We start from the raw sequence: 25,687 nt of genomic DNA, 5'->3' as shown, positions 1-25,687 counted from the left end.
CGTGTTCCCTTCCGCTCCCCCAGATAGGGAATTAAAGGGAGTGGACCACCTTGGGAAGAAGCTGTTTTCTTCCTTCAGCCTGGCATTGCGGTCCGTGAACACTGCGTGCCTTTTGGGCCGTTACACCCATACTTTATGGGACACGGTCGTGCAAGTTTTGCCACAGGTCCTGGCTGAGGCCAGGGCCATTCTCTCCCAGGCTGTTGCTGATGGGAGAAATGCAGCCAAATTCACAATCAGATGTGGGGTGGATACTACCGACTCTCTGGGCAGATCAGTTGTTTCGATGGTGGCTCTGAGGCATCTGGCTTTTTAGGGGATGTCCAATCTACTTTGATGGACATGCCCTTTGATGGCACCCGTCTCTTTGGGGAAAAAGCAGACTCAACGCTTGCGCGCTTTAAGTAGTCACGGGCCACAGCCGGGTGCCTTGACCTTGCTGCTGGCATTCACCCCCCTCAGTCTGCTTTTCAACCCTTTCATGGCTATGGAAGGGGTGCCCAGCCTCATCCTTTTCCCGTCAACCGCTGCGCTGTGCATGCTGCTCAGCATCTGCGTGGTCGGGGACATGGGATCCAGTGTCTGCATGGCTCAGGGAGCCAGGGTCAAAGCCCCACCCCCCTCAGCTGCAGCCTGCAAACCTTCCTAGTTTGGCGCTTCCCCACCAGGGACCAGTCAGCAGCAGGATTCACCATCACCCTTGCCACTGGCAATCTATCACATCAGACAGGTGGGTTTTGCAGATAGTCAAAGGAGCTATTCCCTCCCCTTCGAGACTGCCCCTCCCTCCATGCCACCATCCTACGATCGGATGACGGAGGATCACCTGGCACTTCTCTGTGAGGAGTAAACGGCTCTCTTGGCCAAGGGAGCTATAGAGAGGGTTCCTGTGCCAGAAGTAGGTCATAGTTGTTATTCTCGCTACTTTCGGCTGCCCAAAAAGGACAAAGGGCCTCCAACCTATCCTAGACCTTCAATCCTTAAATCCCTTCCTCAAGAAAAAGAAGTTCAAGATGCTCTCTCTGGCTCAGGTTTTATCTGCCCTGGACCCAGGAGACTGGATGGTAGCGTTGGACTTGCAGGACGCTAATTTCCATATTCCTGCCTTCCCACAGACGTTACTTGCGGTTTATGGTAGGCTACGAGCACTTTCAGTTCACCGTGCTCCCCTTTGGCCTTACCAGCACCTATAAAGTGTTCTCCAAGGTGATGGAGGTGGTCACAGCTCATCTACACAGATCAGGGGGTTCAGTTTTCTCCTATCTCAATGACTAGCTGTTGAAGGCGGGCTCACCCTAAATTGTTGTCTCCCACCTCCAGACTACGGCGGACCTCCTGCATTCGCTCGGGTTTACTATAAACGTGCTGAAGTCGCACCTGACTCCCTCTCAGGCGCTCCATTTGATCCTAGCTGTTCTGGACACAGTGCAGTTTTGGGTTTATCCCCTCAATTGGTGATTCCAGGATATTCAGGCTATGATGCCGATGTTTCACCCTCTATCCTGGATTTCGGTGAGAATGACTCTGAGACTGCTGGGCCTCATGGCCTCCTCCTGGTGAGACATACCAGATGGCACATGCGGGCTCTGCAGTGAGACCTGTAGTTCCAGGGGGCACAGTATCAAGGGAATCTCTCAGGCAAGGTCCACATCTCGGAGGGAACTACACAAGAGCTACAGTGGTGGCTAACGAACAGCGATTGGTCAGAGGCAAATCCCTCTCCCTTCCCCAACCACATCTGACAGATGCATCACTTCTGGGATGGGACAGCTATCTGGGAGAGGTGGAGATAAGAGACATCTGGTCTCCAGCGGAGTCCAGACTCCACATCAACCGGTTGGAGCTCTGTGCGATCTGGCTAGCATTAAAGGCATTTCTTCCCTCTGTCAAGGGGAAGACGGTGCAGGTGTTCACGGACCTCACCAATAGCATGTGGTGCTGCAAGAAGCTGGACGGGGTGAGGTTGTGAGCCCTTTGTCAATAGGCTTTACGCTTCTGAACGTGACTGGAACAGCAGGGCATATCCCTAATTGATCTACATCTGGTGGGCTTTCTGAACGCCAGAGCAGATGAACTCAGCCGAAAATTACTACCGGATTCCGAATGGCATCGCTATCCGGAGGAGGCGCAAGGCCTCTTTCAGCAGGGGGAAGAGTCTTGGTTAGATCTGATCGCTCTCTACCGAGAACCCGCAATGTCAGCAGGTTTGTGCATTTGCGTTGAAGTTTCTAAGGCAGCAATTGCCCGGAGATGATTTTCTTCTCGGGTGACACTTGTGCCGCCCCATACTACTTCTGCCCAGTGTTCTTAAGAAGATCAAGAACGACTGGTCCCAAGTAATCCTTGTGGCTCCGGACTATGCACGGGGAGTCTGATATCCTGTGCTGTTGAGCATGTCCATTGATCCCTTGATCAGACTACCCCTTCGGGAGGATCTTCTGTTGCACCAGTGGGGAGGGTGTCTGCTTCCGAACCTGTCAAAACTCTGCCTTCTTGAGTGGAGCTCAGACATCAACAGTTGACAGCTTCTGACCTTCTCCCCGAAGTCTGTAATGTAATCTTGACAGTCGGGCGTTCCTCCACCAAAAAAGTATCAACTGTTGTTGGAAGAAATTTGTGGCATGATGCACAGACAAGTCTGTTTACCCCCTCTCTACCCCTCTCGCTGAGGTCTTATTGTTTATCCTTTCTCTAACCCAGCAGGGCTTTGCTATGGGCACTATCAAAGGTTATTTGTCTACTATTTCTGCGTTTTTGAGGTTTCCTGATTAACCTTCTTTGTTTAAGTCTCCTGTTGTTGATAGGCTCTTTAAAGGCCATCCCCATTCATTATGCCCCAATGGGATTTGAATTTGGTTTTGACCTTTCGGATGTGCGCTCCTTTTGAGCATCTCCACAATTGTCCTCTCAGGCTTCTCACTTTGAAAACAGCTTTCCTTGTGGCCATTTCTTCTGCCCGCAGGCTGAGTGAACTGCAGGCATTGTCATCTAAGCCGCTCTACCTTTCCATCTATCCTGACAAAATGGTGCTACGCATTAGGGTCTCCTTTCTGCCAAAAGTGGTTACGCCTTTTCATGTAGGCCAATCCATCACCTTGCCTAATTTTTACTCACCCCACACCCTTCTAAGGAAGAGCAGAATCTCCACCGCCTGGACCCAAAAAAGAGCGTTGGCGTTCTACCTGGATCGTACAAAAAGATTCCAGGTGGGTGATTAACTCTTTATCAGTTATGTTGGTGCGAAGAAAGGTTGGGCAGTGCAGAAGCGGACCATCTCCAGATGGGTCGTACTCTGCATTAAAATCTGCTACACACTGGCCAAGGAGCAATCCCCTGAGGGCTTGTGTGCTTATTCTACTTGAGCTACAGCTGCATCCACTGCATTAGCATGCAGAGTTCCAGCCCTTGATATCTGTCAGACGGCAGCATGGGCATCCTTGCACATGTTTACCAAACACTGCTGCCTGGACAGTCAGTGTACTTTGCCCATTCAGTCCTGCAGGACTTTCTAGTATGATCTTGGCTCACAGATCCACCTCCAGGGATGCTATTGTGTGGGTGTCTAGTCACAGGTAAGGAGTCTGCAACTAGCAGTCGCTATCAGATGAACAAGTTACTTACCTTTGGTAACTCCTTATCTGGTAGAGACAATATCCAGTTGCGGTTTCCTTACCGACCCACCCATCCTCCGCCCCTATGCAAACTGATTTCTAGGGGGAGGGACTCCCCTTTCAGAGCCTAAGTTTTGATGCACCGGTAGTCAGTGTTTCTCATGGCTCTGCACTTATGGCGTGGAAATTCGTGAAAAGAAACTGACATCAACACCGGGTTGCCCGGGAACTCGGGGGCTCCCCACGCTGCGGGGGCCTTTGTTACGCCACTGCCACTATTCCATTGTTTACTTCTGCCTGCCCTGCCCTCTGCCATGTAGATGAATGGAGCTCCATTAGTTCTGCCCTGGCCACTGAAAGAAACACTCCAATTTCAACCCTATGATGCCATTGTAATCTAACACACTCTCTGCAGTGATATCACTGCTACAGTTTGTGCCTGCAGGGCAAAGAAGGCCTTGCTCAGCCGTACAGATCCCAAAACACAGATTTGGCAAACCTAATCATCGAGCAGCAAGTAGCTATTACTTTGAAGCTGCTCGTTGTTTGTCACCTCTTTTTGCCTCGCCCAGGATAGAAGGGCAACGCCCATTGTGCCCATTGGTACCAGCCTCCCTGATAGGTACTCAAACATTGATGCCCTGTAATGTTGTTTCGTCTAGGATACACAAAAACTGAAGAAAATCTATAAAAAAATAGTTGGTATTCAAAATTGTATTATCGGTTTATTGACAGTTAATCCCCAGCAGGAGATTCCAACTATTATGCCATGCTATTTTGCTAGATAATACAAATGACATGTAATTTTTATGCCCTATTCCTTCCAAACACATGGTGCAGTCCATATTGTAAGAAAATAAGAAGTCAACATTTCGACCCATATGGTTGAATTGACCAGGGCCATCATCAGTACAATTGTTAGAAAACACTTACGCGAAAGCAGCCTAGGCAGTCTGGGTAACAAACATAATTATTTAGACACGCAATCAACTGCAAGTCAAGGTTCAGGGCGTCTTATTTTCACCAATTCCGCACGGCACTGGCACACTATATGCACTGCACTGACACAGTTTGTTTTTATTGTGATTTAGAAATAGATATGCACTTATTCAGCACTCTGTTTGCATTTCTTTTTGACTTTATCCTAAATATTTGGGCTAACCTGCTTGTTTCTTTTCCTCTCCCCCAAGTGAATCATTCTATTGGCGCATTGTAAGTATCCTAGTTTTTAGGGTTATAGGGTTTACCCTGGTTATTGTTATACACTCCTGTCACACTCTAGCACTGCTTCAATTATCACAGGGGCTGGCTTCGAGTATGACAGTGTATCACGCCTGTTGGACATTGTGCGTGGAAGGGCTGATGCTTGCTAATGAAAATGCTGGCACTTGAGTTTCCTTTAAGGCCTTATTGAATTAGAAAACCTACACCTACAATATAGCCTTCAGGCTGACCAGAGAGATGCTAGACCTTTCTTACACTTGTGCATCACTATCCTTTCTTTTTTTGTGACTTCACAATGGTGGTACAGGCAGCAAGAAGGGCTTTTACCGAATATGAAAATAAATTACAGTAGCTAGACCTTGCCTACACCAAACTTTAGTCAGCTGACTTAAAAATAACATTTAATTCAAAGAAGCAATTGTTCAAGGACCCGATAACTATGGTGTTCTTCAATGAACAGGTTAGCTGGAAAGGGGGGGGGGGGGCAATTAATGACAGTATATGTGTCCTAACTACTTGGTTGCGTCTTCCTAGCAGGTGTTGCTTGGTTTGCTTCAGTGTTGCAGCTGCTGAGTATTTATGCATAGTAAAAAATGTTGAAAGGTGGGTGAGAGATTTTTTTCATTTGAATCTGTCCCTTAAACAATAATCCCTGATTGTCTCCCCATATATATTTGTGGATGCTGGAGTTTCATGTGAACTATGAGGATTATGGTTTGATCTGTGGTGTTTAGCAGGTCCAAACTGATAGTGCAGACTTGCAGGGACCTTCCAGCACTGTATTATTAAGATGACCACAAAAATTATGCTATTTATAATATAGGGTGTATTGGATAATAGTTGCTATTACCATTTTGCTAGGCCGTCCACTAGCACATACCATGCAGTTGATTTTGGGTGAATTGTCTGGGAGCCTTGAGTGAAAAATGTAGTGTCTTGTTATGAATATGTAGTTTATTGTTCATGGTAGCTTTTAAGATGCTTGCTTATGCTAACTCAATTTTAGAGTATGGAGGAGTGGAGTTGCTGATGGTTGAGGTGCCAGTGTGGGAGGTGGGTAGGTGAGAAATTTTTAGTTACAATCAAATAGTTCACATGGCCCAATATAGTGCAGTAGCACAGATCTAAATTCATTGATGCAGTTTGCAAGCACCCTGATTGCCGAGATTTACCAAAGGCAGAGTACTCCTATTGGTATGATGACCTGGAATGTTAGGGGACTCAATGACATTCGCAAAGTTAGAAGCATACTGGCCTACTTAAATGGATGTAGTATAAAGATTGTATTTCTACAGGATTCATAATTTGTCCTTTTGCATAAAGGTTATCTTTGCATATTTGGAGGGTTATTTTGGCGCTTATGGATGAGCACCCCTCACGGCGAAGAAACATCTGATTACAGAGTAGGTGTACAGAGGATTGGGCAAAGGTTTGCACTAAGCAAGCAACACAAAAAGCTGATGGACGGACTACTGAAACTTTTCAAACACTCACCCCAAGTCACTAGGGTGGCATGGTGGGCAAAAAGATGATGGATTCAACCACTGTGACTCGGGGATGAGTGTTTGAAAAGTTTCAGCACTCAATCCATCATTTCTTTGTGTTGTTATAATAAAAAAGAGCAGGCGAAAACACTCTACATGACATAACCTGGATGAGAAAGAAAGGCAATCGTAATATATTCAACCAGGTAAAGAAAAAAACAGTAGCTGGACAAACACTGGTTTAAGACTCAGAACTTTGTGATAGTGAAACTCTGTCTCAGCAGATTACTGATAGTCACTTTGCATATCCATAGAAAGGGTGCCGCAGAAGTGATTCTGTGTCAGGATGGAGAGCATAAACAAAGATTGTACTTAAACAATGAGGCAAGCTTGCGTGTGTCCACTTGGAAACACAGTCAAGATTCCTAAGAAAAAAAGCAATATCACACCGTTTTAATTAGAACTCTTAAGACTACATGTAACACAAGACAAAGAAAGGAGTGGGTACTGCCTTTGAGATTTTTACAAAAAGTCCCCGAGTTTCCTCTTAACATCCAGAAATGAAGCATGCTGGTGCTGGATTGCCAGCGTGTAGTCAGGAAGAAAAGGATATGGCTGTTGTCATTTTGATGCGGCTCACCTGACAATTCGAGGCAGCACACCTTTTAGGCAGTATGTAGGATTTCATCCCAGTCTTTGTAGTGCAAAGGTTCTGCAATGAGCAGACACGCCCGAGCCTTGATCAAAGTCAGCACACTGGGATGCGGCATGCCCGCTCAATGGAGAGGACACTGCTTAGATTGTGAGTATTGGTAAAAGGTTTCAGCCAAGAGTCTCGAAACTCTTCTGTGTTGTGAACATGAAAACCCTCTGGTAGCACAACCATTCTAATGTTACTACACCAGGAGCCCCCTGCAGCATCTTCTGTTTGTCTCTCAAGGAAACACACCTGGTCTGTCAAGTCTAGAAGTGGTTGCTCTTGTTCCAGTGTTAGAGTCTCCCAATCTGAAAAAGCTAGCCATGTTCTACAACTGCTTTCATCAAGTTTTTATTTTTTATCAGTCCTTGGTAGGCCCCTATAAATTACAATGGGTTCAATACTAGCCTCAAGGGTGCTGCGTGTCGTGCTGATGTTCTCCAGATTGAAATCAAGCGTGTCTCCTCCTAATCAGTCAGTCAATCACCACCGACAGATGTGGGGGTGGTCTGCAAGAGAGAAGAAAGCGGAGTGCATGTGTGTGGAGGGTTGGTGGAAGTTCAGGCAGTGATTTATGTATTCCGGTCCTTGTTTGTGAAGGGCTTTGTAGGTATGGTCAGAATCTTGAATTGACATCTCTTCTGAAAGGGAAGCCAGTGGAGCTTCTTGAGGTGGGGGGTGGTGTGGGTTCATTTGGGGAGGTCAAGAATGAGTCTGGCCGCTGAATTCAGAACGGTCTGTAGTTTCCTCAGGAGGTGCGTGGTGATCCCTACATATTATGCGTTGCCGTAGTCCAGCCTGCTGGTGACTAGGGCTTGTGTGATGGTTCGTTTGGTGTTGACAGGGAGCCATTTGAAGGTCGTACGAAGCATGCAAAGAGTGTGGAAGCTGGCAGAAGAGACTGCGTTGATCTGTTTTTTCATGGTGAGCTTACTGTCCAGGAAGAGGCCAAGGTTCCATGAATGATCTGTGGGAGTGGATGCTGGCCCTAGTTTGGAAGGCCGCCAGGAGTCATCCATGGGGAGGTGTTGTTCCTGAAGATCAGCACTTCTGTTTTGTCTGTGTTGAGTTTTTTTTAATGCAGAGGGAACACCCCGAGGGAGGTGAGACAACATCTTGTGACTGAGCGCTGGATTTTGCTGGCTTCTGTTGGCCCATGGTAGGGTAGAACTCTCCTTACATAAATTGTAGACTTGGAATCATTTGCATTGCAGTGGAGTAGTCCTTTGGAGAACTATACACTGTGTGGTTTGTGGCTTGGAACCTGCTTGCTAACTTAGGGTGCCTTCAGGATAGAGGAAGGCCGATGGTAGCAGCACAAGCAGTCCAGCCAGGCTGTTTTGTAGAAGGGTCGTTCCAAAGTAGCATGGGCCACAGGCAGACAGAAGAGGGCCAAAGTTGAGTTTGTAGACATGCTCCCATGATGGCCCTAGTAAGAACTGGCCCAGAAGGCAGGTGCATACCCAGACAGTTGCAAAACTTGGACCTCAGGAACTCAGGTAGGGACATACATGGGAAGGAATGTGGTCCTGTGGTCAGCTTTCACATTCTAATATCCAGCACTATACTCCTCACATTCTGAAGGTTCTCATAGGGCAACACCAGATTACCTAATACAATTGCAGAATTCAAGTCAGTAGTCAAAAGAGTGCCAGGGGATTAGGCGCAAGCTAGCACGGGGCTTACGTGTGATTTATATAATGAATACATTGATAAAGTGGCCCCTCATCTACTTGTGGGTATAAGAAGGCACAGATTCATTGAATGACCTACTGTGTTAGAGACACTGATGGTTACATTACTGAAGCTAGATAAAACTGCCTTCTGCTGTGAGTCCTACAAGTGTTTGGTATTAATTAATACCAACAACAACCTATTGGTAAAGATCCTAGCTAATGGGCTTCTCTCTTTCATGCCTGCTGTAGTCCTTCCAGGCCAAGCAGTTTTTTAAATGTTCCCTGTATCTACATTGCTGCACCATCTGGGTGTGTAGGTGACTCGCATGCCTATGTTGCTAGATGTGAAAAGGCTTTTGTCTTCTTGTTTGCCACTATATGGAGGGTTGGGCTGCGTGCTGAATTTGTAGCCTGGGCTGCGCTGTTGTCTGCTAGCCCTATAAGCTCTCATTAAGCTCAAGTTTGTCCTTTTCATTTCAAACAGTGGCGGCCGGCAGCTTTAGGAGGGAGGGGGGAGTCGGGCGGGGCACACACACACACTCACTCATTCTTTCACACACACGCATGCACGCACATCCATTAACAACACTCATACCATTCAAACATGCACGCACGCACCAAACATTCATTTTAAAACATCACACACACTCATTCTTTCACACACGCATGCACATCCATTAACAACATTCATACCATCCAAACATTCAATTTGAAACATCACACACATATACACACACACTTACCTTCAGCCTCCAGGTCCCAGGAGGGTTGGGACTGCTGCCTTCCCTCATTGGCTGACCTTACGTCAGCCAATGAGGGAAGGCAGCAGTCCCAGCCTCGTCACAGAGTGGGATGGGGTCAGTGAGAATGCTGACCCCATCCCACTCTGTGACGAAGTGTCATTGATTGACACTCGCCCTGGGCACTTCAGGGCTTAAACTGAAGCGCCCAGGGAGAGTGTCAATTGGTGACGCTTTCCTCGTCACCCAGGGGCGGGCCTCGAGGCACCTTTGCTGGGCTGAGGAGGTCACACCCATAGGAGCTGTGATCTCCTCAGCCCAGCAAAGTTCAGCTCAGACAGCCAGGAGTCTGCGCAAATCACGCATGTCTGCTCCTGGCTGCCTGACCTGAACATGAAGAGTGTCTGTCAGGCTGACCTTTGTTCAGCCTGACACACTGTTCATGGGGGGCAAAAGGTGGGGGGGCATGGCCCCTCCACCCTAAAGGACGGGCCGCCACTGATTTCAAATGAGATTGAAGAGTTGCAGGGAACTCACCTGATATACCCATTATTCTGTCTGCTTTTTACAATAGCGATCAAGTCTCTGTCTTTTGTTGTGTGAGAATTTGTCTTGTTGGCAGAAACTACCATCTGTAATATTCTGCTATTACCTAAGCCCTAAATCTCTCACTGATGATATGCAAAGTCATTCACTTTAGAAGTATCTCCAGCCTTCATGCAAAATAAAGCAAGTTTGTTGTCTTATCAGTCTCACTTGCCACAGCCTGCTGCAGATTGTATTGCTCTCTTCAGTGATGTGTCCGTTCCTTCTGTGTGCAAATACACTGGGATGTGGAGGTTGTACTTGGAAACAGCTTTGACCCTAACCTAATGTCATGGTCCTTTTTGTGTCCCTAATTTTTTAACTGTATTTTTATGTTGGCCCGGCTTACTTCGCCACATCCTGGTTCCATCCTCCTTCACTCATTAGTCGCTTACTTATGAAGTGGAATATTGCATCACCATGGCTCCAGCCACAGTGCTGATCAGACCACTATCCAGATCTGCTTCATACTTGGCATTGCCTGACCTTACAAACAGATACTGAGATACTGTACTCCCTCGAACTCAAATTGGCTGATGACTTTCCAAGTTAGGATGGAAGTGCACAAGCAACATGTTTCCAGGTAGCCATCATTTGACTTTGAGCCAAAGAGGATCTTTGAATGTATTTTTAGATGTCCGTTAATGCAGCACAAATGTGCTTTCCCTTCAGAACCACCACCTCATTTGCAATGATCTTTGACACGTAGTCTGTTGTGGGGACGATGGGTCAGTGGCGTTTAGTCCATTCTGACAGATAAGCAATCAGCATTTACTGTGTGCAATATATACCTGAATATATATCTGAACAACATGCATAAGACCACTACAGTACAAATATCTGCAAAGTATATGATGGTTCATAAGGCATTCTATCAGAGGTTGACACTAGCTGCAGGAAATGTCATCACCTAGAAGCAGGCTTTCTGCGCTTGGCTTGGTCGTATCTGGGGTTAGTTTCAGACTGGCAAAAGGGTTCCCAGAAATATCCGCAAAACCCCTCCCCACTCATCGCATTTCTGAGTGATATTTATGATGTCCCATGTTGATTTTGCAGATACACAGCTCTTGTACTTCTGATGGCCATGAAGGGGGTGACAGTGTGCTGGGGCAGAGTCCTGGACCAACCAGTACTGTGTGGCTTAGGGGCATTGTTTATTACGATGACGCAGTTGTCAACTCTACCACATTGCTCCTCTACGTCACAACCAGTGATATAAGGAGTCCAATCCACAGTTGACTGCTGCAAGGAGACTAAGCCCTGCCCATTAGTTGACAGGGGGGTTACTGCTGAAATTGTGACCTTCAGGGAAACTAATATTGGTTGATAGGCCTTTGTTACATGGGTAATACTGCCTTTGGGAAGTGTGCACTCTTATTGTCTCTCCAAACTATTTTCTGTTACCTTTACTTTGCTGCACTATCACCATCTGTTGTTTGGAAAATCTGGTATTGTCTTTATTGGCCTGTATGTGGTATTGGTATGCATTCTCTGATTTTAAAAAGGTAAATTAAGTCGGAAAATTCTCATAAGAAAAGTTAATTGATGCCTATAACAGATCCTGCTTTAGTGAAAAACGTGATGATCTTAGCCTATGTGAGCTTTTGAGTGGCATAAGTAAACAACTCCTCCTCCCTTCTGCAGTCCCCCCAGGGGAGGGAGATTAGAGATTTGTGACTGTGCCGTTGCTCAGTCATATTTCATGCTGTTGAGATTGTAGTGTTCAAATGAACATGTGAAGAGCTTGTCTTGTCTAAAAGATTTATTCTTCTTTTACTCAAACCCCTGGCACCAGCATAACAGTTTTACAGCCTTCCCCGCAACCGTTTTCCCAGCGGTGATCCCCAGAATTCCTCCCGTGAGCTCATAGCATTGCAGTGCATCATCACCTTCTAGAATCTAGAGTGTTGTTCCTCATGCGTGATTGTCGTCATTACTGTTATCATGCACCACTTTCTACAAGTGGTATTTTTCAGCACACGCACCACGCGCATTGACAGTTGGTTGCAGCGTGAGCCTCAATGACATGGCCACTTATGACCCAGTTGTAAAGTTTGTGTGCTGTCCTGTAACCCAGGAAACAGTTGAGGGCATGTGTTAGACCAACCGATTCTGAGTGTGACGCCCTTGATAGCCCTAGTACCAGTACGTAAACGTTTATATTAAAAAGACTTACCAGTGCATGTAGATGCTGGGATTGCCTCTCTTGAACCTTCAATATAGAATTGAGCTTTAAAGTAAAGCAAAGTACTCTTACTTCAGTGTAATCCTTGTGGGCCCGTGTCTCGTCGCTAATCTGTAGCGTTCAAATGAATATGGGGAGAGCTTGTCTGGTTTAGATTATTTTTTTCTTCTTTTACTCAAACCCCTGTCACCAGGGTAACATTTCTCCAGCCTTCCCTGCAACCGTCTTCCCAGCAGGGTTCCCCAGCATTCCTCCCGTGAGCTCGTAGTGTTCCAATGCATCATCACCTTCTAGTGATGATGCATCTCTTCTGCTGACGTGCAAAAGGACTAACCCAACAGAGATCTCCTTTTGCCGCTACTTCTAGATACAGCTTTAAAAACCTGAAGTTCCACAGATGTCAAAGGAGGGATAGAGTATGCAGGACTCTTCATAATCTGTAGAGACATGAATCTCAATTGGGAATTGAAGACTCAAGCAGACTTTCTCACAGAAACAGAGAAGTTACCTCCAAATGGTGATAGAAAGGAGGAAGTGGTGAATGAGATGTTTAGCTTTTGGGGGTCACCTGTTTACATAGGGAAAAGGTTATCTTTTCTCCTCTACCTTTTGGGTGCTGGAAGCAATCCAGACTTCCTCTAAAGCATCTTCCTCCTTCCTGTTCCTCAGCCAAGCAGGTTGATCACCAAGGGTAGACCTTGATGATCTTCTCATTCAGATTGTTCCCAATAGGGCTTGCCTGTTTAGGTTCTCTGATCTCTACCAGATCGGTTTCTACCTCTACTCAAATGCCTAATGCACTTGGACTTCTTGACTACGTAAGAGGACCTGGGACGGCTTTCACCAAGTGGCACAAAATATGGTGCTCCAACGGTTTGTTTTATACCATTAAACTCCCCCAGATAAATTGTTTCATAAACTAAATTATTTCTGTCATTCAGCTCAGAAACTAAGTTTGTCATCACTGCATGATGCAAATAATTTAGTTTGTGAAATAACTTTTTAGGTGTGTTTTTTGCCATAATATTGATACTCTTACTGTTGGTGGAGCGATAAGAGTTGCACTATAATGTAGCAGTTCCACTGGTTTTATTTAGCATTTGCTGTTAGTAGGTTATGCATGCGCAGGGCACATTTTCCAAAAATAAAAAAGTACTTTAATATTATTCTAGTTCAAAACTTGCAAACTTACCTTTGTACCAGAATGCATGTTAAGACAGAAAGTACAGCATACAACAAAATGCAATTATATTCCAGTTCATTCATATTATCGATAAACAGCGAATTCATATACTACAGATGTAAGAAAGAAGGAGGGGGCTATAAGCTTTGGCATAATGCTGTGTTTTATAAACAATGTCTTAGGACCCTCTTCCCTAATGTGTCATGTCCTGTGCAGTCGTTTTGAAAGATCGCCACAGTGTCAGTTCTCCCTGTATAAAATTTATGAGACTTGCCTTTGCTCTACCATGCAACAAGGGGTCTTTCAAATGCATCCATGTTCTGTGCCCCAGTAAGCCAGCCAATGAACTTGAGCTTATTGTTTTAGTTCAGTCACCAAGCTTTCCCTGAGGTCAAATGACACATCGTTATTTACGGGCTCAATATCATATCTCATATATTATTCTCTACCTCGCTATGTTTCTTTCTGGTTGGCGAGTTACGTATTACGTCCAGGGCAGTCATTATATTTGAAATCATTTTTTAAGCAGCAGGTTTTACAGTAATAACTCACAGGATCCAGCCTACCCTGGAATCTCCGATTCATTAACCTTGGTCACACTGGGCCACAATTAATAACTACACTCATTTTTTTAAAATAACATTATTTAATCTTTAAGATCAATATACTAAGCTAAAAATTTGCATTCAAATTTTGTTATTTCTTTCAAGTCGGTTAACGCATACGCTTTCTTACCTAGAGTGGGTTGTAAGGGTATATTGCCCCTCCAGGAGACTCCCTTCTTTTTTTCCATGTTGCTTCGACCTGTGTTTCCGTTACATCCCACACTGTTTTGTTGCATCTCAAAAGATGAACCCTCATGCTCCCTCTCGTTCCCCCACAAACCAACCTACTATTCTGATGAATGCATCTACTTGCAGGTTTCTCAGCTCATGAATCTCCCTCAGACTGGATCTGGAAAAGTTGGAACAAATACCTCTCCTGAACGTGGATGTGATGTCACTTTATTCTAAAATTAGTTTTTTTTTTCCATGTCCTTTGATGTGGGCATGCTGTCAGCTGAAACTTTGCTTTCAACATTGTATTTGCAATGACTTTTGTGAACTGTCACCTCTGTTAAAGGTCAGGATCTCATGGATACTGCTCCTGGCACCCTCTGGGTCTGGGATCGTTTTTGACCCCGCATGATGTCTGTCCTTGGACTATGGATCCTCTGCAAGCCTCCAAATCTGCTTTCATTTGGGACTTCATGCATTCAATGGCTATTGAGGATTCGGGGGACTTCCACATCCTGACACGAACAATAGAGTCACCCCCTCACAGTTCCCATTCTCAAGACTGGTGCAGAGGGAAGGCTTTGTCTCTAGAGAAATCCTTCTGCTCCACGCTTAGGAAGTACCAAATATGGGGTTCTTCTTCCTCTTGAAGTTACTACTGGTCTCGGGGCAAGTCCTAGTGGTTGCCTTGCTCCTTCCCCAACTATAACCTGAATATCATCATAGGATCCATTTCCTGTTCTGAAAGACATGAGCCAGCTGCCAGTAACTAGCTCCATGTTCAGTGCTGCCAGAACCGATCCCAGCTTTTCTGTTTGGACCCAGCTTTAGTGGCAACTTTCACCTAGGCTTTTCTCTATGTGTTGTCCACCTCTGGCACCCTCTGTGCACATGTGGCCCCAAAACTGCCTATGTAATCTTCCACAATTGCTCTGACAGCAGCCTCTGCCCTGCCACCAAGCAAACCCCATTGAAGGTCCCAACTTGGCCCAAACCTGAGCAATCCCTCATTTGACGCCAAAGGCCTTACAATGATGCCAGCACTGATACCATCCACTGCATCCACGAACAACTGCAGCAGTTGTGGATCCGCTATAGTAGTTACCTTGGGCTAGGACATTTTTGCCCAAAGTGAAATGCACGTGGGAGGACAGCCTTAAGGTTTCTGCTGGCCTTGTTTATGCTTCAGATAAGACATTTTGTGCAGAGTGTAGGAAAGTGCCCTCTTTGGCATGGTTACCCCCACTTTTTCCCTGCTGTTAGTATGCTTAGACTGTTTTCACTGGGATCCTGCTAACCAGGACCCCAGTGATTGTGCTCTCTCCCTCTAAATTTGTTTGCCTAGGACTTTGCACATCCCACAACTGGCACACTGGTTCCTCCTTATAAGCCCCTAGTATATGGTACTTAGGTACCCAGGGCATTTGGGCACCAGGGGTTCCCCATGGGCTGCAGAATGTAATATGCCACCCATGAGAGCCCATGCAAAATGTGTCTGGAGGCCTGCTATTGCAGCCTGCGTGAAAAGGTACATGCACCCTTTCACCACAGGTCACTGCACCAGGTCCCTGCAAGTCATCCCTATGGTAGGCCCTCCTAACCTAGAGGGCAGGGTGCAGGTCCCTGTGTGTGAGGGCATCCCTGCATGAGCAGAGGTGCCCCTACTAATTCCAGTTCCATTACACTGGACTTCGTAAGTGCAGGGAAGTCATTTTACCCGTGTACTGGACACACCTTTGCCCAGCTATACAATGGTAACTCCGAACCTGAACATGTTTGGTATCAAACATGTCAGAATCATACCCAATATTGTTGCCAGTATTGGTTGTGTGATTCCGTTCACTCCTGGGGCTCCTTAGAGGACCCCCAGCATTGCTCCTACCAGTCTTCTGGGGTTTTCCGGGCAGCCTGCGCAGCTGCCACCCCTCAGACAGGTTTCTGCTCTCCTGCTGTCTGACCAGCTCAGGCAGGGGAAGGCAGAACAAAGGATTTCCTGTGGAGAGAAGGAGGTAACCCTCTCCCTTGGAAATAGGTGTTACAAGGCTTGGGAGGTTGAGCCTCCCCAAGCCACCAGTTTGCTTTGAAGGTCCTCCTTGCATAAACCGGTTTGCACCAGTCCAGGGACTCTTGGTCCCTGCTGTGGTGCGCAACTGGACAAAGAAAAGGAAAGTGACCAGACCCCTGTCCATCACCACCCTATAGGTGGTGCCCAGAGCTTCTCCAGGTGGCCACTTGAATCTGCCATCTTGAAGCCAAGATGGGCAGAGGCCCCTGGGAGTATCTGAGTGGCCAGGTCAGGCAGGTGACGTCACAGACCCCTCTTGATAGTTGGTCACCTTACTAAGTGACCAACTCCCCTTTTAGGGCTATTTAGGGACTTCCTTGAGGGTAGGTCTCAAGATTCAATGTGCAAGATTCCACCAGGACTCCTCTGGATCCTTTACTTCATCTTCTGTCCACTGGAACCGCAACTGGATTCTTCAGGAACCAACAATCTGCAACTCCAACAACGACTCCGCTTTGCAACATTGTTTCTCCAGCTCCTTCCAGCTACTGCAACATTTCTCTGGCTGTGCATCCTCTGAGGTCGGCAAGACTTCAGCCTGCACCAAGAAGCAAAAAGGAATCTCCCTTGGAGCGAAGGAGTCACGCCCCTGCAGCTACAGGCACCAACTGCAACTGCGACCGGCTGCATGGATCCACTGTCCCCTGGAACCGCGTGGATCCTGCATCACGGGTGGTAGTCTAGAGTGGTTTCTTTGGTCCTTTCTGCCAGCTGTCCAACTTGGGAGAAGTTAAGCCCATGCCTTTCATTGCAGGACAGTACCCCTGTGCACCACAACTCTTGCAGCTACCAAGGCTTGTTTGCTGCTGCTCCAAGGGATCTTCAGGCTCCGAGTAGCCCCGGCTCTCAGCACTTCTTCCTGCAAAGCACAGTCTCCTCTGCTGCTCCAGCGACGTAGGACTCTTTTTCAGGTGTGCTGACTTAGCCTCTCTGCTACTTTCTGTACCTGCTGCCAGTGGGTTGCCTGTAGGGGCTGCAACTGCTTCTGTTGGCTCTTCTGACTGCTGAGGGTCACCTCGGACTCCCTTCCAAGGATCAAGTCCCATGGCCCTGCTGGTCCTCTTCAGCCTTGAAACTCTTCTTTTGCTCCTCTTGCATTTGCCAAGGCTTGTTGGTGGTTCTCCTACACCACTGACCATTTGCAACTTGACAACCGATGTGGGACACCACCTGCACTGCTCCAAGGACTCCTTTTAAGCTCCTGGGCTCCACAGTTGGTCTTCCTCTCCCCTCGTCGACCTGGTTCTGCATCCACAGAAGGCTAGGTAGTGGCTCCTGCCCCCACTGGACACTCCACCTTGGATTGGACTAATTCCCCTTCTTTTGCAGGTCCTCTTCTACCGGAATCCACCTTTGGGTTCTTCCTGTCTGTTCCTGTTCTGGTACAATCCTTTTTCCAAGTCCTTCTGTTAGTATTTGGGAAAACCAGGTACCTATCTCTGCTCTCCTAGTTGCTGGAGGTCACTCTGGTACTGACTTCTTGGGGTTCCTAGTCCCTCCAGCTCCCCTTTAACACCTCCACATCCTTGGGTGGGGGACTGTATCTCGCATTCCACTTTTTTAGTATATGGTTTGGCCCTCCTCTGGTGCCCTTGCTATTTTTACTAAGTATTGCCAATGTAGTTGTTTCTATGCTATTTACTGATTGCTTTGTGTATATAATTAGTGTGTACTTACCCCCAACTGGGGGGAACTGCCTATAAGTAGTGTTGTGTTACTATAATAAAGTACCTTTACTTTTGTAAAACAGTGTGTTTTTTTCATGTGATAAGTTGCTGTGTGACTATACTGGTATTGCATAAGCTTTACATGTCTCCTCGATAAGCCTTTGCTGCTCATCCACAGCTACCTCTAGAGAGCCCTGGCTTCCTAGACATTGCCTACATTTCACAAATAGGGGATCCCTGGACCTGGTATAAGGTGATAACACCACAGGTGCTCACCACACACCAGGCCAGCTTCTTACATAGAGAAGGAGAGTAGTGAGGTTAGCATCCTTTTCTCTTATTCAGGCTCTGGTGAAGGTACCTATTTTAGGCTCCAAAATGCCATTCACTGGGTGTGTGGCTGGAAAGTGTGGCTGGAAAGATTTCCAACTGATAGCACAAATCATAGATTCATTGGTACCCTCTATAATCCATCAGAATCCTGTTGCTGTGACACAATCCAAGTCCTCAGAAGCATAGATCATACAACCCCACCAATTACCCTTAAACGGGGATATTTTATCTAGTTGCAGAGCTAGAGTGGGTTGTGTGCTTGGAGCTCCCCAGAGATTGCTTCAGCAACATGGTGGCTGCAAGGTGAGGACAATGAAGGTGGTGGCAGAATAAGGAAATGGCAAAATTCATAAATTATATTAAACACTTTTGACAGTAGCCAATGGCTTGGGTACATGTGAACGACATGCTGTCTTCCTCTTTTTACATTGAAAAGAGCACACAGCAGTTATGTCCTTTCTACGCCTTTCTATTCACCCAAAGCTATTGACCCATTTCTGAGGAGGGCAGAGATGATAATATATCTTTATACACAGCCTTTTATTGTTCATTAGATACCCCCAAATGGTCAGGTTTGCGTGAAATGGCAATACTCCACAAGTTCATAGTAATGTCTGTTCCAATTGCGACAAATCCCTAATTTACCGATTAAGAGGAGATAACACTACATACAATTGGCGGTCTCGGCTGCGCTTTGTGCAGGACAGCTTCAAGTAGCTATAAATTGAGGTGACAACCCATCCACATCAAGCTTGGGAACTCAATTTGTCCCACTGTTTAGAACAGTCTGTTCTACATTATTGCAGTGGAACACGCTCTCAATCTAACTTGTTGGCAGGATAACCCTATTTAACATGGTCTAGATCCCTAGGTTATTATATGACCTTCAAAATTAAGAAATACCCCTAGGGCTTTTTTGTGAAGTTGAGGGACTATGCCAGGACATTTTTGAGGGGACAGAAAATACCCAGAGTCGCATTTGTGTGTTTCCACTCACAGTAAGAAGGAAGCCTTAGAATGTCAGACATGCAATTATACTAGTGTGCAGCACAGCTGACAGGTGTTCAATGATTGGCTGCACAGAAACAGGGATTTATATGGGTTGAACTGCCGGAACTCACTCACCCCAAGTGACTGAGGTGATTCTGATCTGCTGGCAGAAGGTAACTCACTAGTAAGGATGGTGTGGACAAATGACTTATGAGACACCCTCAAGCATGGAACCATGCTCATGGACTGCCAAGTTCGAGGTGTTCTTAAGATGGGGTTAGGTTGGTTTATCAAGATGTCTTAAAGACATCTGGAAGACTAGCTACATAATATCCTTTCAAGAACTATAACAGCATTTTGAACTCTCCAAATTCTGTAAATACCTACAGGTATGGCACAGACAGGTGGACTATAGCGAGTTTCTTAGAGAAGTCCCAGAATGTAGCCCTGTGGAGGCAAAACTGACCCTGTTAGAAGGGCTTTGTGGGTATGATCGATACTAGTAGTGTGCTTGCCCTGGCTAAGTTTGATTCCCCAGGCACAATCATTTTCTGTTTGTCTGGGGATCTTTTCTTCAACTGCTTCATATCCTAAGCTTCAGCACCTCACCTGTTATTAATGACGGGCTGTTGTCAGAGGCTTTCAAGATCTTGAACTCTCCCAAAAGGGCCTAGTGCTTTTAGGATGAGCCTTCATTATTTTTTAAGACCATGCCTATGCACAGGATGTCGTTGGTCTCATTTCTAGTGCCTGGAAACTTGATGGATGTAGCTTTGGGACAGGACTGAGCTTCCGAAATCCTGTTGACTGTAATTCATCTGGCTGTGTTATTGAATGTGAGGACAGATGATCTAATTTTGGGTCATTTCAATGACTTGTAGTTAGACTGTCCTGTTTTCAGTGTTTATTTTTGTGTGGATTTAATTGGTGTTTTCTCAGTGCATTCCAAACCTTTTGAAATCAGTGCTCATCTGGGTGTATTCAATTAGCTAGCCCCCAAAATAAACAAACAACTGTGTTTTTCCATTGTTTACAAAACATTCTATATTTTGCTATGATTGTTATAAAGTGCATATTTAATTTAAAGAAGTAATGCTGGGTAGGTAGTGTCTTCCCATATGCAGTATGTCCAATGGACTTGTTAGACTGTTTTAAGTATAGAAAGTCTAGGTATTGCGCTCGTTCACATCTCTTACTCTCTCGCGTCTCATCACTCTCTTACATTTCATTACCTCACTTACTATGTCAGGAAGGACACTGTCCGGTTTACAGGACTGTTAATGGATAAAAAAAGAAAGAGTGTTATATTCAAATGTTTTAATAAGAAAATTTCTAACCGAGTTGGGGTTCATTCATCTACTCGTTACTGAATATGATGCAATGGTAGGGGTGGTCAATAGTGACAACAGGATAGTACCTTGTGAACCCTTTAAAATGTTGAATTACAACAGATTAACTTGTAGGTCTGTGTTCTATTGCATCTGAAATGTGATGCTTTAAGCATGCTCACCATTGTTTTTCGGCACTCTTTACCTCACTACATAAAGGTAGTTCTACTGTTTTGTGGACTTTCATAGGTGCCAAAGTGTCCTCATGACATATGGCTCACTTTAAGTCAGTCCTCACCTTATAACAGACATCTGATTTTATTATGGGGGACTTGAACATTTGCTGTTTGTTAACGTTGTAACCATGGGCTCAAACCCACTGCAGTAAAGTGCAGTTGAGTAAAAATAGAGGATTAGATGACGTTCTTATACATAACAATGAGACATCTTGCAGCTATGAATTGTATTGGTATATAGAAAGTCTTGTCACTTTTTCATCCTATGTGCATTGTGACAGCACTTTTTTCACAGGTACCTCTCACTACACCTTGCATTGAATACCACGTATAATATAATTAGATCAGACCTAAAACATTCTTCTCTTCTAAACACTATGGCACTAATTACAACTTCGGTGGACCAAAAAGGCTGTCAGCTGACGTACTGGGGACAGGTTACTGCCAGTGCAGTCCCCTTCCCACGGCCCCTTTTGAGAGTTTCCTGCTGAGTCAGTGGGCAGAAACAGAGTCTCTGCCCACTGGCCCAGCAGGAAACAGCCCACAGCATTGGCACCGGCTCATAATTGAGCCGGTGGCAATGTTGCAGTGCGTAGGGTGCACCAGCACCCATCGCGCTTTGCAAAGCAGACGGTGAAAAGCGTGATGGGGCTGGCCATGGGGGCCCCTGCTCCCCGTCTCCGCCAGCCTTTACATGGCAGTGCTACCACCATGTAATCGCCGGCGGAGAAGGGACTCGTAATCCCCAGGGCTGGCAGATTCGGACCCACCAGCCCCTCAAGTGGATGAGAAGTGGTGGTGCTGGCGGTCTGACCATGGTGCAACCGCCACGGTCGTAATGTGGCTGTAAGATCACCGCATTGGCGGCAGTCCAACAGCCACTGCTGCCCTGGCGGTCTTAAGACCGGCAGGGTTGTAATGAGGCCCTATATCTTTAATCCAAGCACACATACCTTGACGAATCGAAGGGAAGAAGAAGCAAGATTTTAGTGGCATCCCTAAACACCAAAGCTCAAGCAGAATAATTTCAGATCAGTGTTTTTGCTTGCTGCCTTGTATAACAAAGTTACATGTGTTGGCCCGTTAAGAAAGACATAAAAATGACTCATTCTCTCTCACTTTCCTTTCTTTAGAAATTTGGTTTGTGTTAGAGCAGGTGTTTATATGTTTGCACTGAGGAGGGCTGTTTATGTTTTGGTGGGGTTTTATCAGTTATCATAGGTTAAAAACAGGATAGCCTTCTTATAGTATGTTACTTAGAAAAAGGTTTGGTTTCTGCTGCCAGTGAGGCACCCCTTTGTTAATTCTTTTGATTTACACAAAAGCATTGTCATGTTTGTATGGCCCCTTCTGTCCCACTGTGGGAGTTTTTTCCCTTTTGGGTGGAACATTGGTTCTGGTTTCATGCTTTCTCACATTCTTCTCCCACCTTGTATTGGAGGAAGCTTCCTTACAACTGAGGAAACAAGCCAGACGGAGGCGGAGTGACAGATGATTCTGCCACACTTCTGTGATCTTGTCTCCCATTTTTGTTCATGATGGATCTCGCCTATTTTCAAAGAAATAGTTTTTTAATCCAAAACTTCAAGTATGGCAAAGAACAGAGGTTCCCAAACTGTGGTCCCGGGACACCTAAGCCTGCTCAGGGGGACCGCGACTTCAAAGAAAAGTAAATAATATTAACAGATTAGGTCCCCAGCTTTCAGTAATGAATCAGTGGGGGGTCCCCAGATTCCAATAATGATTCAGTGGGGGTCCCTGGGTTCCAGGAATGATACAGTTGGGGTCCACAGAAGTCAAAAGGTTGGGAATCACTGGCCTAGAGTGATGAATGTAATCTTGGCGTCACACTGCCCTTCTGTCAAAGCTGTAGATAAGTAGCATGATGCGATTGGTTTTTTGCACCAAAGAGAAGGCAGCCTGTTGTGGTATTCATCATGTTATCTTTTAATCATCAAGGTTTTTCTAGTTGTTTTTTTGTTTGACTGATCAATCATCCTTGTTTTTCTGTACAGAATGAATCCAGTGTGCTCTTCTTCACGTTTATCAGAGCTCATTGGAGCCTCTTTGGCCTAGTTTCTCATGGGCTCATGTTTTGAACGCAAACACAGTTGCCTTTATACTTTTCTACTTTATGACTATATATTCCGGCCCTCAAGTCTGTTTCACGTGTTTCAGAGTTACTGGTTTAGCCATTGCATCTGCTTTTATTTCGATATGTTTGACCTGCTGATGCTATATGCAAAGGCTTCTGTTCTTTTCCACATATCTTTGAGCAGACGCAACCTCCCAAAGTGGATAAGGGTGCTTCACCGCCCGCCTTTTTTCAATATTTTGAGTTTACATTGTTTGATCGCGGCAAATCCTGGATGACCGATCCTCATTGGATACTTTAGCCCCAAGGAGCGCAGAGCAACCCAGAAATGGAAATTTGTCCTTCTGCATCATTCAAAAAAGTGCTCTGGGGACCCAGGACCGCATTTTACTGAGGCAAATGCTGTTTCTTTGGCACTGTCCAGGAATATTTCTGGGTGACCGTTTGGTTGTAACGTGTCATCGGTTCACACCTCTGGCAGACATTAGTGTCTCCGGCCTGGGCTTGCAGGCATCAATGCTTTGAGTCTGTGTGGCAGTCCCTCCTCATAATTTTTTCATGAAATCTGCCACTATACAAAGAGTTCCAAACCATTGGTCCAGTTCGTCTTAGAGCTGCAGTGTAGCCATTTCAAATTTAAGCCTTCTCCAGAGCATACAGACAGACCCCTTGCCTTTCAAAGCAAACTCGTTTTAAAACAGCAATCTCATTTTAAAACAGCAATCTCAATGCCTGCAAGGGAAATCCATGCATTTTCGTCAGAGCCCTTTTACACTGTCTTCATTCTAAAGACAAATCCAAATTTTCTTCCAAATGAAGTGACATTCTTCCATTAAAATCAGCTTGCACTCGTTCCACTTGTCCAGCCTAGACCGTGTATTTATGTTTCACAGAAATCTGATGCAAGGAAAATATAATACTTTTTTTTAGGAAGGGGCGTCCCTCAAGAACTACAGATCCATAGTTGGAACATTGACGTCTATTGGCATGCGAATATTAGCTAAATATCCATCTGTATCAATATGTATTAGCTTTTTCATCATACAGAATCAATAACTGTTCATAGCATGTGTCAGGGATCAACTCCTCGCTCTCACAAATGGCATCATCCTGTTGGCAGCTACCTAAAGCTTTTTCCTGTCTTGCAGCTCTCATGTGATCCTGCCCTGTGGTTTATCCGAAATCAGTGTACTCACACCATTTCCCCTAGTTGTTCCTGTGCTTTCAGGGACGTGCTATACCTCCAAATTCTGCTTTTCACAAAATCATGTTTCTGTCCATACATCGAATGCATTTTACACAAGAGTTATTTTGAGATTTGCACAGTATCTCTATTGTCAATCATAATGATCATCAGTTTTGTATTTTGGGGACGTCCCTTGAACTCATGTTCCTAAAATGATTTGCTTGGGTCCTGTGTCCATGAGACATCGTTATATTTTTGACAATATATCTGACTTCTTTCCAGAATTCTGCCATTTGCAGTGAGCGCTGTGTGTTTTGCAGAAAAGGCTGCCCCTCCTTGTCTTGCATTTTCTTTAGTCTTGTAGATAACCGTGTCATCACCCAAATTTCCTTTTAACACTAACAAATGGCATTAGCACTCTCCGCTATTAGTGTGGTACTATTGTGGCAGACACTCATATGGCTCCTAATGATTGGGAAACTGATGCAAGAGAACCTTGATTTTCTAGTATGGGACCCACTTCGGGCCTCCTTTTGACGTACTCCTAATTCAAAATGATGGAAATTAACGAATATTTCAGCCAAGCTCTAAGACTTTGATCTTCGTAACTTATCTATGTAGAAAAGGTCCTTCTATGGCTAATTTGTCACATCCCTTGTTTAACCATCTTAATCAGTGTTTTTGGGGTACATAGAGGATTTATATTTGGACATTGACCAATTTAACTGTTCTCTTTTTTTCCAGCGGATACAATTCCAATTATTCCAGGGCTTCATCTACGTCTAATTCTGCATATTCAGCAAACTCCAGCTCTTGTCCAGGCAGCACAACAAGTTTTGGTTCCAGAGCAGGAGGGGGCAAAAAGCCTGGATTCATGGCCCTACCAATGCCGCAGGTTAACAAACGGTTTCCTAAGCCTGCATACTCTGTGCTTTAAAGAGTTTACATCTCCAGCACATACTCGGGACCAAAGTCTCAGGACTTGGAGTGCCCAGATGCAATGGGACTTGTACATAATGTTTTTTGTAAGATAAATTATTCTTATAATAAAAATTGGCAGAAGTGAAAACCTCTTTGTGTACAGAAGAAAAACTAACTTTTAAGATTTATGAATGTCTTTTTAGTTATGGTTAATTTTATTTGTAGTTGAACTGTGATATTCTTAACTTTGCGTTTGTTAATTCACAGTAACTGTTTACATAAAAATAAATATATTTTTATTTGCAAAAAAAGATTTGATTTGCCTGGAAAACTGTTTATCAGAGCCTGGACCAACACTTCCACTGACCATATGTAGACCATTACCTTTGCAGCACTAGGACCAGAAAGCAACATCGAATTGTGTTTGCAGTAGACCCAACAAGTTGCTTGACTTAAGCACTGGTTTCTAAGTGTCCCATGTACTTGATTGTTTAACGCTGTCACTGTTGGGATAGATCTCTTTTTTGGTAAATACATTTAAGACTACAAGTGGGAAATAACTGTTCATTTTTAAACAGCGCCTGGTAGTGCTAGTTGCCCGCACTGCCCTCTGCCATTCTGACCCGATACACTGAAAACCAGTAATACACATCTCAACACAGGCAGAGTTAAAATAAAAATAAAAAAGTCTCTGTTGTGGTCCTT

The 25,687-nt window shown here is 45.2% G+C and overlaps 1 protein-coding gene across 6 annotated transcripts in view; it reads left to right on the top strand.

Moving 5' to 3' along the window:
• BLM (BLM RecQ like helicase) overlaps window positions 1–25,293 on the top strand; it is a 386,095-nt gene extending 360,802 nt beyond the window's left edge. For 5 of the 6 annotated variants that reach the window (XM_069222975.1, XM_069222977.1, XM_069222973.1 and 2 more), the window contains one exon: window positions 24,806–25,293. In XM_069222975.1, coding sequence (XP_069079076.1) covers window positions 24,806–24,998 — 193 coding nt within the window. In that variant the 3' untranslated portion in view covers window positions 24,999–25,293. The remainder of the gene's footprint in view (window positions 1–24,805) is intronic. The other variant, XM_069222974.1, reaches the window with a different exon arrangement.
• Window positions 25,294–25,687: the final 394 nt, after the last annotated feature.

Source organism: Pleurodeles waltl, chromosome 3_1, assembly GCF_031143425.1.
Source record: "Pleurodeles waltl isolate 20211129_DDA chromosome 3_1, aPleWal1.hap1.20221129, whole genome shotgun sequence".
Lineage (NCBI taxonomy): Eukaryota > Metazoa > Chordata > Amphibia > Caudata > Salamandridae > Pleurodeles > Pleurodeles waltl.
This window is presented reverse-complemented; position numbering and strand designations above follow the sequence as displayed.